The 14,941-nt window shown below is 50.9% G+C and overlaps 1 protein-coding gene across 2 annotated transcripts in view; it reads right to left on the reverse strand.

The window, feature by feature from the left end:
• The window catches only part of F13A1 (coagulation factor XIII A chain), a 149,783-nt gene extending 140,863 nt beyond the window's left edge, over positions 1 to 8,920 (reverse strand). For both annotated transcript variants that reach the window (XR_014809479.1, XM_001927630.8), the window contains exons 1-2: positions 8,847 to 8,920; positions 6,568 to 6,724 (exon numbers count right to left, since the gene is read on the reverse strand). Coding sequence is in view for 1 of the 2 variants with exons in the window: in XM_001927630.8 (XP_001927665.3) it covers positions 6,568 to 6,706 (139 nt within the window). In the remaining variant the exon portion in view is untranslated. The remainder of the gene's footprint in view (positions 1 to 6,567; positions 6,725 to 8,846) is intronic.
• Positions 8,921 to 14,941: the final 6,021 nt, after the last annotated feature.

A 14,941-nucleotide genomic window follows, 5' to 3' on the forward strand; every position in this document is an offset into this window, starting at 1 on the left:
TTCTCATTAGCGACTTGGTAGTCTCTTAGTATAGGTGGTTTTCTCGAGGGGACTGTAAGCCCCTCGAGGACCAGACCGTGTCTTTCATCATCTTGTTGCTGAGCCCGGGCCAGTTGCCAAATGACATAACTAGTGCATCAGGTTTCGCTTCCAGCAAGTTTAATACCTGACACCTCGGATCAAGGAGCTGGTTGTTCCTTTTTAATTAGGCCTTCCCTTCATCCTAAGATTAACCATAGGAGTCCTTTACATGTCACTTATCAGACAATTTCATTCTCAAAATATGCCCACTTCAGGCCTGCATATATGTGTATACTGCTGACGATAACATGCTGGGTTTTATCACACAAAGCCTCCAGACCAGCACTTGTGTTTCAGATTGGAATAAAAATGCCATTTCTTCAGAGCTCACTTTGACCCCTATAAGAAAGGATAAGCGAAAGCACTAATGAATTCCTTTGAGTGTGTAAAATTAAGCCCCATCCCAAGATCATAGTCTTACAGTTTTTCCTAAGTGGAAACAATTATATACACTAAATAAATATATTAATATGCATGTGAAGAGTGTTTTGTTTTGGCTTTTTTAAAAAAAAATTGGGGAGCTGCACCCACGGCATATGAAAGTTCCTAGGCTAGGGGTTACATCAGAGCTGCTGTCAGCCTACACCACAGCCACAGCAACGTCAGATCTGAGCCACATCTGTGGCCTACACTGCAGCTTGCAGCCACGCCGGCCCCTTAACCCCTCGAGTGAGGTCAGGGATCCAACCCACATCCTCACAGACACCATGTCTGGTTCTTAACCCATTGAGTCAGGACAGGAACCCCAAGTATTTGGTTCTTATAAAACCTGATAACCGCAAGGATTTTACAGATGGTTGTCGTAAGAGACGAGCACAGTTATAAAAACATCATACTCTTTTTCTGGTCAGTTTTGCTTCGTACTGCTCCTTCCATGTAGCAGTCCCTCCGTAAACATTTATGAGGCTGGTGCATTGATTTTTTCCTTTGTTCATTGGCTTAACAAGACATAGTGTAGATTGAAAGAGGCTTCTCATCACCCAGGCGCCATTCGCCACAAATGGGGCATGAATTTGCTTCTCCCCGGCCAGCCTGGTTCCTGGCAGAACACAACTGCTTGTTGCCAAGCCACTGTTTTTTTGTCTTGTTTTGTTTTTTAGAGAGAGATTGTAGCTGGAAGTGTGGCAGCCTGCTCTTTCAAAGTGGCAGCTTTCAAAAAGTCTACCTAACATAATTCAGCCTAATTCCAAACACATCAGAATATAGACTGTTAAAAGAAAAAAAATCTCTTCTCATGAGTCAGCTGCCTCCCTGTCCTTCTACCCTTCCCCAGTATGAAAAAAGTAGATATTTCCTCCTTAGGCTGTAAAAATATTCTTCAGAGAATGATGATACCTGTCACAGATGGAATCTTGAAGGAAGTTAAATGTTTATGTTCATCCCCCAGGAATTCCCTAGTGAACCGAGGCCTCCTTGCAATCGTTGGTAATATTACCAACGAGACGGGTAAATCACTGTCCATGAGGAGGCAGGTCTGTTTATTGTGAAAACTGCAGGCTAAAATTGTCTTCTCAGATTCCTTTTGGATACTCAGAATTTTGAAGGATCTTTAATTTGAATGAGTAAAAACACGTGCTTGCACAGCTTATTGTTTTGCTTTGCTTTGCTTTCTCTCCCTTCCTTCCTTTTTCTTTCCTTCTTTTGTTCTTTGTTTTAGGGCCATACCTATGGCATGGAGAAGTTCTCAGGGCTAGGGCCTACACCAAGGCCACACCAGATCCAAGCCGCATCTGTGACCTATGTTGCAGCTTTCGGCAGCACTAGATCCTTAACCCACTGAGCAAAGCCAGGGATTGAACCCACATCCTCGCAGATATTATGTAAGTTCTTAACCCTCTGAGACACAGCGGGGACTCTAAGCTTATTGTTTTTTAACCATTGCTATTAAAATGTCCATGCCTCAAATATATAGGGAATGCTCAGTGGAAGCTAGAATGAGAGAAATGAGTCTAGCACCTTCTCCAGGGACTAAAATCCCTCTGGTGTCTTTCTCCTCTAGCCTGAAGTATTTCAACAGCCTCCAAATGTTTCTTCTTCTCTCCATTTTTCTGCTCACTATTAGCACAATCTTTATAAACATAATTCTGTTTGTGCCATTTTGCTATTTAGAATCTTTGGCAAGTCCCCTGTATCTGCAGGAGGAAAGATAAGGTCTTCAAGGTCCATTAGGATGTGACCCCTGCTTCCTTTTTTCAGGCTCATCTGCTCTCTCTTGTCATCACTGTTTGGCATATTCTGTTCCCTCTGGCAGAAATGCCCTTCCATGCACTCATCTGCCTAGAACACCCTTACTCATCTTCTAAGACCTAATTCAGTTGCCCTTTCATCTCAAAGCTTTTCTCACCCTCTTTTCCACTCCACGGACCCCACTGGTTCTTCCTTTTATTTGTTTGTTTCATTGTCTAAGTGGACAGTTCCTTGAGGCCAGGTCTTGGATTGATCATGTTTGTGTCCGCAGACAGAGCTTGGAGTACTTTTTGACACAATCATGTTCCCTCAAATCGAGCAGAAAAAGGATGAAGTGGTTCTGTACAGCATCATTCCCTCGTCATAGAGTGAAGGGCTCTCTTATTCTTTCAACAGCCTTGAACCCAGAGAGGCTGACTCTGCACAAAGGGGAGATGGACGACTGACTCGTCTGTGAGTGGATCGAGTTCTGACATGGAGTCGTGCAGGGGGACGTGATCAGGAAAGCACGGACCCCATTAGTCCCCCAAACACCAGATCCCACCTGTGTTTATTTTCTAAACTAGATCCAGGCTTGCTTTCCAGTTTGAATTCAAACCGCATTTGACCCGTCAAATGAGTACTACAATCACTTCTGCAGACTATCACTTATTGTTTATAACGCAGGGTCAAACCGGCCCAAGAATAGAAGATTCTCTTCCAAAACGTTATGTACATCTCCTGCTAAAATGACCTTTGAGACCGGAAAGGCTGTAGAGAGATTTTTAGAAACACTAAGTGAGCATGCAGCACCGTCTATTAGAAAAAAATGCAAATCCAAACAAACTGAGATTTCTGCATGTTTTTCTCAGCTACATTCGCATTCGGGGTGGGGGGGCGTTAAGCATCCCCTGAAAACACAGGAGGACGTCAAACACCGCTGCGGGCGGGCTGTGGCCCCACCCCTGGGGTTCCATTCTCGCCTCACATATCTCGGTATTTTGAGATCTTTATTACATGTCATGCTGCTGTCTGGGAGGAAATTTATGCAAGTTTGTACATTTTAAAATACAGACTCGGCGCTCCCGCTGTGGCCAGTGGAAATGAATCCGACTGGTAGCCATGAGGACGTGGGTTCGATCCCTGACCTTGCGCAGTGGGTTGGGGATCTGGCATTGCTGTGAGCTGTGGTGTACGTCGCAGATGTGGCTGGATTCTGTGTTGCTGTGGTTGTGGCACAGGCCGGGAGCTGTAGCTCCAATTCAACCCCTAGCCTGGGACCTTCCATGTGCCGCAGGTGTGGCCCTAAAAAGCAATAAATAAATAAATAAAAATATATAAATAAAATATAGACTAAGATAGTTCTTAACCAAATATTGGCCGAAGTCGTGAATTAAAGGACTTATATGCGCTCAGGATACATTACATACATCCACTGGCCGGGGGGCGATTCAAAGGAAGAATCGGCAATCCCCCCTCAGCCTCCTCTTGCCTCTCTGCCCTTCTCAGTCCGTTTCACAAGAGCAGCTTGGCTAAAAGGGGCACTTTGGAAGAAGCATCCACGAAACAAGCGAGGAGAGAGAGTCTGCCTTCGGCTCTGTTATCCTGGAGCCGATCATCTTCAGCCAATCAGAGAGAGGCAGGTCCTCCACTTGTGGCCACGGAGGAAACTGCGAGAAGATGGTCCTGGAACCCACGTGACCAGGTCTTAGCAGGGCTGACTCGGGGAGAATTTGATATATTTCATGCCTGAAAACCTGCTTTTATTCTATTTATTTTGTGTGTGTGTCTTTTTTGCCTTTTCTAGGGCCGCTCCCACAGCATGTGGAGGTTCCCAGGCGAGGGGTCAAATGGGAGCTGTAGCCACTGGCCTACACCACAGCCACAGCAACTGAGGATCCGAGTCATGTCTGCGACCTACACCACAGCTCATGGCAACGCCGGATCCTTAACCCACTGAGCGAGGCCAGGGACCGAACCTGCAACCTCATGGTTCCTAGTCGGATTCGTTAAACACTGAGCCACAACAGGAACTCCCCAAAAACCTGCTCTTAGTACAATTAAACGGAGCTTTGAAATGTGAAGGGTAACTCGAAGACGGACCTCCTTGATCCGACGGTCTGGTTTTTGTTTTTTTTTCTGTTCCACTCACTCATCTGGGACTTAGGGCTCTGCCTCCTGAGTTCACAGGTCCTATCCTCAGAGCATGCAGTACTTAGCTCATCCGTGTGAGAACCACTGAATGGATACATGTTTACAAAATCTGGAAGCTGTTAGTAATAAAAAGGTGACAATGACTCTTGGGCTGATGACTCATTCCATTCTCAAGGGATGGCCTGTTGACTGGACCCACATGCCTATGCCAGGCCTGTAATAAGTGTCCCAGAATGTCCCTTGGATGGTGCCCATTTGCCCAGCAAATAATGACTGTTTTGCAAAATAATTCAGTTCAAAATACCTCCCCACCTCTGCTGCCAAAAATAAATAACCAGAAAACAGTACTCCCAGATTTTTAAAAAAATTGACCTACTGGCTCAAGTTCTCTGGCCATTTTCTTCCCGGCAGCATTGTGTTCCATTTTAGACATATGGGAGCTGCAGGCTGCTCATGTCCCCTTGGAATCAAGAGTCCCTTGCGTGGGTTCCTGCCTTTACAGGTGGGGGATAATCTGCACATTCTGAGTCAATGACCAGTATCAATCACATACTCCCAGAGCCACCGGTCATTTCATTCTCATGGCAACCATGAAAGGGGGTATTGCTCCCATTTCGTTGATGGGGAAACTGAGGCTCAGGGCACTTACAGAACTTGTCTGGGGTCACAGAGCGAGCAAGTGGCAGACGTGGGACAGGACCCCGGCTCTTTTGAGTCCTAGACCGAGGGACTCTGCTACACCTCACACGCTGTACTGCCTCCTGTTTCTCCTGTGCCCTCTTCTCTTTCTGCCCTCTCTGCCCGCTTCTTCCAGCACTTTGGCCCCTCTCCTGGGCCCCAGAGTCTACTCTGCCAGAGAGGAATTTTGCTAGAAAATGGAATACACCAAGATGGCTTGCTTGGTAGTTTGATGTCTGCATGCTTTCTAATTCTATTTACATTAGAAAGGAAGGAAGGAAGGGAGGCAGGGAGGGAGGAAAGAAGGGATGAAGGAAGGAGAAAAGAAGAGAAGGCGCAAAAGGAAAGGGAGGCTCCAGACTGAGCAGGGAAGACGTGAACATCAAATGCTTGCATTGGCCTCAGTTTCCTCACCCAGAGAGGATTTGGATGAATTGATTGGAAAGCGCTTTTAAATGCAGTTCTGTGGCTCCAATGGTGGCGTTTTAGAGAGCGCAGCATCTCGCAGGGAGACAGGGCTCCAAAATCCAAGTTCGCCCCTTGTTCTGGCTCCTCTACTCAACTGAAGATGCCTTTCCGCCACTTCCCTGCTTCTGGTTTGGATGGTGCCCCCTGGGTGGCCCCGGATATCTCTCTGTCCTCACAGCCGGACGTCACATCGTGCAGACATGAGGCCAGCACAGTCGCTCCTGCCCACAACCCCTGGGCTGTTCTCTGACTCGCTCTTTGTTCGAGATCAGCACTGTCCTTTCCCTTTGCTATCAACCACTGGGCTCTTGCAGACCAGGCGGATTAACCACTCACCGTGGGGTGATGTGGGCACCCACCCCTGCAGTAAAAACTGGCACAGAGCCCCCTCAGGAGCAAAAGTGGGTTGGGGTGCACGTGCTCCCCTCTGGATGCCATTCAAGGACGTGAGTCTGAAGGTCCCTGCCATGGCCCAAGGGAATGGTGTCTGTGTCACCAAGCCATCGCTGCCACCTGGGCCCTGTCACAGCTGACGGGGCTGCGTGGAGGTCAGCGGCTGGCTCCTGCTCCCGGTGCAGGTCCCTTGGGATTGGCGGGGGTGAGAGCAGGGGACGCGGCTCTGGAGAGAAACAGGGCTTCATCTCCCTCACTGTCAGAGCCCCGTGCCCCTTGCCAGCTCCGAGACTCACGGCAATGCACCGGGGGAGCTGCGAGCCAGACACTCAAAACAGCCACCGTGTTTGGGAAGTGGAAACTTCCAGCTAGATAGAGAACATTCTTGCAAATAGAACAGGAGGCTGGAAGAGGCGAAACTAGTGCCCTTGTTTGCAGAGGTGACTTCTCTGAGATTACACAGCGATTGAGTGGCAGAGCGGGGACAAGAATGCCGGTCTTCGGTGCTTTTACCCCTCAAAAGAGGGTTTTTGGAAGCTTTTAAAACCAGAGACTGGCAGGGGCCCTTGGTGGAGACAGAGGGTGCTGACCAGTGCCCAGGGGGGAGCGCGCTGCAGGTGCCTGTACCTTGAGGGTTGAATCCCCGGGGCATGAGGCCCCCCTGCAGCTCCACGGTGGGGGGGTCGTTCTCTTCCGCATTGGAGGTGTTGGGGGGAAGGGCTCTCCTGCCTCCGAAGGCGGCCCCAGTCCCAGGAGTCTCAGCCATTCTCAGCTTCGCAGCTTCCTGGGGGAAGGAAAAGGAGACACAGATAACGGGGTAGAAGCCCTTTCCATTCAAGGGAAGGACTCAGGAAGAGAGAAACAGGCGTTCTCTGTGGGGGGCTCTTGAGCAACACGTTTTGGGTTTCGCATAAATAAACCCTGTGGTGTGGCAGGAGGGAGGAGGCTCAGGATGAAGGGCCGTTTCCCAGGGATCTTGGGGAGATTTTGTGTGTGTCAAAACGTGCGCAGAGCAGAAGAAAGAGGGCTGATTTGAAGAAATGAAACATGTCAAAGATTTTGGAGAGCGGGTTTTTTCCTCCCACCCCTTCACAGCAGTCTCTTGAAAGAAACATTTACTGTCATAAACATGGACCTCTGCCCATCTCATGTACACGCCTTTTTCTCTTTCTTTTCTTTTTTTTTCTTTTTCTTTTTTTTTTTTTTTTGTCTTTTAATGGCTGCACCCATGACATATGGAGGTTCCCAGGCTGGGGGTCGAATTGGAGCTGCAGCTGCCAACCTACACCACAGCCACAGCAACGCCAGATCCTTAACCCACTGATCAAGGCCAGGGATCGAACCCATGTCCTCCACTACTGGTCACGTTCTTAACCCACGGAGCCACCAGCAGACATCTGGGGCGCACATCACTGTCAGAACAAACGTGTACCACCAGGTCCAGAGGCGTGGCCTCCTTTCAAGCGTTCATGTTTGCAAGTTAATTCAGCCAGTACTTATCGAGGGCCCGCTTCGTGGCAGCCTGTGGTCCTCGCACTCAGGACACATTAGAGAATAAGACAGAAGGTGTTTGCCCTGGAGCGTTTCTGGTCTGGTGGGGGTTAAGTTTGAGCCCCACAAGATTCAGAAGTGAACCTGGTAGGGCGGCTTTGGAGCCAGGCCCACAGGGAGCAGGACGAGGGAGGTGGAGTTTGGGGTGGGGGGAGGTGAGAGGGAGGCAGGCTGCAGCATTAAATAGGGCCAGAAATAGCCCCTTCTCTAAACTTCCTCGGTCAGCAGTGCTCACAGTGCTTGCCCCAAGCCCGCCTCCCCATCCTTGGGAGGTTGCGAGGCAAACCACCAGCTTAAACCCCTTACTGTCCTGGCCCGGTTGGTACTTGTTGACCGACGGACCAAATGAAGGGAGACCTTGTTTCTGGCCCCTGTGAAACATTCCCCTTGAGCGCCTGGGTTCCCCAGTCAGGACTCCTGGTTATTTGGCGGTTTTCAAACACCAGGGCACACCCTAGGAGATGAAGAGTGGCCATTATAGAGGCTGGAGGGGTGGGGGGAGGTGGCGGGGTGCGGGGGGAGGCTGTCCCAGAAAAGCCTTGAGCAAAGACAGCACAGCTGGAGGCAAGAAGCCACTTGCTAAGGCTTTGGGTCTTGGGGGTATGAAGTCTGCGTGGGTGTCTATAAATACCTGCAGACATATTTATAATCTCTGGGGGGGTTAAGGGGGAGAAGAGAAGGGTTAACAGTAGAGAGAAGGCAGGAAAAAGCCTTCTTCTGGTGCAGAACGGCAGGGGATGGGCAGCTGGACAGAGCTGGGGAGAGCAATGCTGGGAGAAGGAATTTTAAAGTGCAGAGTGGGGTGCTCCCCAGGTGAGAGAAGCCCTTACGGCCAGGCTAGATGAGCAAAGAGGGGCAGAAGCCCCGCCCCCTGGCCAGGTCTGGGATGGGGGTCATGCTTAAGTTGGGGTCCCCAGGAGGGTCTGGCGAGGGGGTGCCAGAGACGGGGAGCCAAGCCAGAAGGATCAGATGGATCGCAGCCTTCCAGCCAAGCAGGTGTTCCTACCAGCTCCTCCCTCGCCCCTCTCTCCCACATCCTGCATCCTCTCTCCATAGCCTGCTCCCCCGAAGAGAGGGGGACCTGTCTTATGGGAGAGCACTCCAATTGCCCCATGCGTGGCCCTTCTCAGCCAGCAGCGCCGTCTGGAAAGTCCGCAGGATCCCTGAGAGAACTCCCTGCTCAGAGGGGGTGCTGGGGAGGTAGGAAGTAACAGACGAAGGACAGAGGTGGACCCGTGGGGCTGCTGCTGATCCCTGCCCCCTGCACTCCCAGAGCCACCTGAGGGTCATCCTGGGAGCCCAGGTCCAGGGGGTGGACACAGCAGGGGAGTCAGGGCGGGAGGGAGGCTGCTTACCTGTGGTCCCTCCCCAAGGTGCCCCCGCGCAGGCTGGCTCTGTGCGACTCTGGGGAACTTCCTCAAAAGGACACAGGATACACGACCAGAAAGTTGGCTCTTAAATAACTTCCTAGGAGTCCCCCCCCCTCCCGCGTCCCACAGCGTTTTCTCCTCCCCTTTCTTGACAGCTGGAGCCAGCAGCGGTTTCTAGGACTTTCTACTTACCTCTGCCACCCTGCTGTTATTCTGGCAGGCGCCCCCTCCACTCAGGCCCCCGCTTCTCCCAGCTTCCCAGCCCTGCTTCTCCTCCTTACCTCCAGGTCTGCCACCCTCTCTCCACCTGGTGGCCGGGAGGGACGGCTGAGGGACCTGGCAGCACCCGGCAGACCCCACGCCCTGCCCTTTGATCAGAGGGCTGGGAAGGAAGGCTCTTCCTTCCTAAGGGAATTTTTTTGCCCTCTGGGACTCCAAGGTTGGCAGAAGGGGGCTCTGCCCTCCCGCAGGCAGGTCACAGATGGTTGTGACCGTGCATAAAGCAAGAGCAATGTGTCCTTCCTGTGTAAATAAAGCTGAGGGGCTCTTTTCTGGAAGCAACCACCAGAGCCTCCGCCACCCCCCAACCACAAGATCTCCTGCCAGAGGGGGGGGCAGCCTGGAGGAAGACAAAGAAATATCTTTGAGGGCCACAAAAATTAGAAAATGACACTTTTTTTTTCCTGAAAACGATTTTGGTTTCTTTTCAAATAATTGAAAGAAAAGAACATTTTCCTTCTAAAATTCTCCATCTTTGTTTCCCTCCAAGTCTTTGTATCTCTAAATACTCCTATTTCCAGTCATGGCTGTTTCTAAAGTTTACTGTCTTCGAATTTCTGACCTCACCCCTGGATCTAATTTCACTACATACATGCATACATATGCCACCGTGTGAGAATTGTCTCAATTTTCTGCTACCAGATCTATGAACTAAGCTGCAAACTTACCCATCATGGGAAGTTTCCCAGCCACCCACCCCCTGCCCACAGCCAGGTGCTCTGCGTCCTGTCTTCACGGCCTTGCTCTGAGGCATCTCCAGTCTTTCCTCTGGACCTTTAAGCCCCCTGCCTCTAGCAGCTGCTTTCCCATCAGCATGTACGCAGCTCCGAGTCGAGTCTTTTCAGTATCTTAAAAGCCCTCCCTCAAGCCTCATCCCCCAGCTATTGCTCCTTCTCTCTCTTCCTCTTCATTGCAGGCTTCTGCCACCTGGCTTCTGCGCCCATCATTCTGCTGAAAACTGTCATTCAAGGTCACCCGTCTCTTCGCTAAATCCAGAGGACAGGACTCAGTTCCCATTTACTTAACATCGGGAAGCTTTGAATTCTGCTGCCCTCTCGTGCCTCGAAGGTCTGTCCTCTGCCCTCTCGTGCCTCGAAGGTCTGTCCTCTCTGCAGTTTCCTCCATGCTCCATGCTCACAGGCACCCTTGACACTCTCAGCAACCCCCACATGATCCGTTTCCATCCTGACACCTCCCAAGTCCAGCCTATGATCTTTCCAGAGCTTCTCACTCCCCTCACTAACTGCCCACCAGCCATCTTCAGGAGCTGTCGGTCAAGGGACCGACAAGCACAGCTCAGGGGACTTACGCTGTAGAGTCGGGGGGATTACTCAGAGCATCCGCCTCCTTCTAAGAACCCAGAGGCTGGTCCATGCTGGGCAGAGGGGGCCTATGCAACCAGCGCCAGGAAAATCCTGAGATCCAAGGTCTCGGATGCAGGCAGGCCACTGCTCAAGAAGGCCTTTCAAGGCGGTGGGGTTGCTGGGCTGCCCCCGCTTCTGCACGACCTCCCCTCCCCCACCCGAGGCAGAGCGACTGGGGACCAGTGATCTGAGGGCCAACAGCTCCAGGACTGGGACCTCAAGCAGCGGACCTTTCATCACGATGCCGCCAGCCTCACTCTCCCTTCCTGACTTCGCTGTGAGGCCACAACGATGGCCTGAGGCAAGTCCAGTGGGCAGGTCACTGGAGACATACAGGTCTGTCCCCAGAGTTCCCTGGCCTCACGGGCTCAGGATGGCACCTCTGAGGATATTCATAAGCCCTGGCACATCGTCTTCTCTGCAACTGAAGGGGCCACGGTTCCAATGTCCTGTGGGGTGAACCTTGACGAAAGCTGCAGTTTACACCCCGTTGTCTCAAGGGGCAGGACAAGAAAGCCTGAACACCTGCCCTAGGGGGCCTGGCTCCTCTCAGAAATGTGTGGCGGCCTTTGGGAGGGGTAGGTAAACAGGAGGTGCATGGCTGGAGGGATTCCAAGTTCCCTTAATTGGACTCTTTGATTCTGAGTTTCCATTTATATGATACAGACATGGCTCTCTCTCCAGATAAACTACCATCTCTCTCCTACTTGGCAATACCCAGGAAGCAGACTATTTGCTCAGGGGATGACTGTTCCCGCAAACTCTATGTGATTTACATGCAAAACTTCACATCGTGAACAAACAAACAGAAAACTCATCAGTCACATCTGGACCCTGCTGGTTTTTTCCAGCTAAAACAGGACGTGGATTTTGTGGGTTTATAGATGTCATCGCAGAGGCAGATGGGTGGATAGAAATAAGAAGAAGCCTTCGGAAGTGCCCAACCCTGCAACACTCCTGATGAAAGTCCATCTCTTGGGGGAGGCTTTTCCCTCTGCTGTCCTTGAGCCTTAGGAGTTGGGGGGACATGTTCCCCTCCAGAAGGAGGTGGAGATGGGGAGGGGATGGGGGGAGCTGGGAGAAAAGCTTCTAATCATGCTGCAGCCACAGTTGTGAGCAGCTGGGGAGGGAGTGGCCCCTCCTCCATTCACGTCTTTCTAGGACCCTCAGGGGCGCCTTTGCAACGACTGACAATGACACTGGAAGCCCCAGGAAGGGATCGCTAAGGCATCACAGCAGCCACAGCCACAATCGGGCCTGGGTTCTGAGGAAGGACTGTTTCTCTGACAGCACCTTGCCGTCTTGTTTTAGGAGAGAGGTAACACACGCGGTGACAGCTCCAGATGCAGAAGCGTCTCCTGCTTCGGCTTTCCTGGGTGGCACGGCCCTCTCTCGCCAGAGCTCGGCTGTCACCCTTAAGCTGCCTTCCCGAGGAGCGGCGGAGTGCGGGCCTGTCTCCTGCGGGCAGGGCCTCGAGGCACCCAGGTGGAGGAAATCTGTTTTCTCTTTAGGAGTGAAAAGTGGAACTATTGCGCTTGCGTGCTCACCGCGCATGAGTATCTGTCTCTGATGTTACTGTTATTTTTAACCAGGGTACAGCGCACATGACATCACATGTACCATTTTATTTTTCAACGCGTGGTCCAGGAGCGGTAAGTCTGTTGTGCAACCAATCAACAGAATTTCTTCATCTCTATAGCCACTAAAGAACTGACGTGAGTGTGTGTGTGTGTGTGTGTGTAAGGGTATTTGTGAATGTGTGTCTGGATGTGAGTGTGTACACGACTGTATAAGTGAGTGAGTCTGAGTGTTTTGTGTGTGCCAGGATGCTTGTGAGGGTGAGCCAGTAGGCGAGGGCTTTGTCTAAGCCAGGGTGTATGTCTGGCTGTATTTGTGAGTGTGTGCCTGTCAGTGAGTGTGTGATGTGAGTGAGTGTGTTTCTCAGGGCAACGGGAGGACTACAGAACCGCCCAGAAGATGTTTCAGCCATGTCGTGGCTTCCTAGCGCCTCCAGAGTTTTGGCTGGACTTGTTTAAAGAGACTCCAAAAGGTTTTTAAATTTTAAAAGACTTTATAAAACATGAGAAACGTCAGCTAGAACTGGATCTCTGACAGATGAAGGCTTCCAAGTTTGTAGGGAGGAGATATTCTTGTAAACTGTTGATGACTTTAAGTTATCAGGAGCCGAGAGGGACACCTTCTCGGAGCTCTAAGCAGCTTCACCAGCGTAAGGTGCAGACACACGGTGAAGCCGCCTGGATTTGTTCCATTCCATTCCTTACTCTGGGGGTGCCCAGACTCCACTGGCCACAGAAGCAAATAAGAGACCCCATACCTACCTTTCTCACTTATCTCACTTTTCGGGATAAAAGGCATTCGGTGATAAAGCACAGTGAACAAAACATAGCAATTAAAATGGTGAGGTAGCGAAAAAAAAAAAAGGAATTCCTGGTATGGCTCAGAAGGTGAAGAACCCAACACAGTGTCCCCGAGGACATGGGTTTGATCACTGGCCTTGCTCAGTGGGTTCATGATCCAGCGTTACCACAAGCTGCCACATAGGTTGCAGATGCAGCTCAGATCTCGCTTTGCTATGGCTGTGGCGTAGGCTGGCAGCTGCAGTTCCAATTTGACCCGCTAGCCTGGGAATTTCCATATGCTGCAGGTGTGGCCCTAAAAAGAAAAAAAAAATGGTAAGGTAGTGATACATATGAACCCAGTGATCAATAGAAGCAAAGCCTAACAGTAATTCCACAAATTTATCACAAACGTATTCATTGAAAGAATAGTAGCAATTGAAAACCTCAATAAGCAGCAGAGGATGGGGGTGGAGGGGGGTGCACTACAAACAAGGCTGGCTTCATTAAAGTTGCCAGAATGCTGACGGCCCGTGTGTGCGTGTGTGCAGGTTTGCAGGCACACATGGGGGTGCATGTATGGGCCCCAGGTCTGTAGGAGCTTTGCAGTGTCCCCCAGGGTAATGTGACAGCTGAAGTTGGAATCAAGGCTTTCTCACCTGCTTCCTGTGTGACCCTGGGCCAGTTATTTAATGTCTCCTCACCTCGCCTGGGTTACCTCGCCTGGGTTCCCTCGCCTGGGTTCCCTCGCCTGGAGAGCGGTGGTCATCACGTCTGCCTCACAGGATGTGACGATGGGAGAAGGGGATACCCATAAGGCCCTGTGGGCAGCCCCTGGCCCAAAGCTAACCCTCGGCAGTGCCGGTCCTGGCTGGGACCAGCGGAGCAACCTCAGCTCGTGGATGCTTTAACTTTTCCTAAACATTGGTGTCTTTCCTTCTTCATTAGCAGGAGAGGGACTCGTGCACGTGCTCATTTCAGATCTTTTGCTGGAGGAGGGGTCATCAGCTGCGCTTGCTGCAGTGGCTTCCCGTCCACCAGCTCCTCCTACTCCCCAGGAATTACTTCTGCAGTTCACTCTTGTCAATGGAGGGTTCGATTCATAATCAGCTGGATGCCATTGTGTGTGTGAGGATATGTATGGATGTCTTTCTAACGGAAGCCAGTGAAAACCCTTCCAACACAAGGAAGCTGTCACGGCAGTGGGTCCGAGAAGGATTTCAGATGAAGGATGCAGGGAATGGACCGGCTTTTCTGTGGCTCCCCTTCTCTTTGGAAGCCGGCATCCAGGTAGGTGAAGAGCGGACCTGCCTGGGCATCTCATCCAGCTCCTCTAATGAGGCCTGAGGATGCCAGCCGGTGGTGCCCCCGTTGATGGTGGTCACTTGTCCAAGGGTCCTGGCGCTCCCTGTTGTAGATGTTGATGATGTCACATAAACAGCATCTACTTGCTGATGAGGTGTGGCCCTAGAGCCGGGCCTGCAGGACTCTTCTAAAGGGGCGCAAAGCAGTGACAAACAAACTTGGAAGCTGGAAGAGGGGCCTCTAATGAAGTCAGGCTGGAAATGGAGAGGAGAGGACGGGATGTCCTGCAGAGCCGTCCCAACAGCTGAGCTTCTGGATAAGCCCGATGCATTTCTAAAGGGAGCCAAAGGCCATTGCATAATCGTTCGTGTGGGCACTAAGATAGAACCCAAGACTGGAGCAAGTTCTCGTTTCTCTGATGCTCACTCAGCAATTTCTGCAGTGAGGTTTGCAGACCACTGTGCCAGCGTCCTTCCTGTGAGTGTGTTTCTTCTTGGTGCATTTTCCCTCTCGCAGTGGTAACTGGAAGTTGTTAAAGCAGCCTCTGAAATACTAGCTGTCTGGTACCGACACATGTCATGATCCACCAAAAATATTTCCAACTCATTTTTAACTTAAAACGTATACATTTGTTCATCAGACTAAGCTTATCCATTCAAATCATTTCTCATGGTGTTCCTTTGATCTCTCAGTTACACAGAGATCGGTGTTGATTGTGGAATTGTTGGTTTCCTTGTTGTAAGTCTGCCAAACTTTATATAATTAGAAGTCATGT

Source organism: Sus scrofa, chromosome 7 (assembly GCF_054392235.1).
Source record: "Sus scrofa isolate SSC_HxYL_T2T_F1_AM1 chromosome 7, Sscrofa_HxYL_maternal_Yorkshire_Landrace_v2.0, whole genome shotgun sequence".
Lineage (NCBI taxonomy): Eukaryota > Metazoa > Chordata > Mammalia > Artiodactyla > Suidae > Sus > Sus scrofa.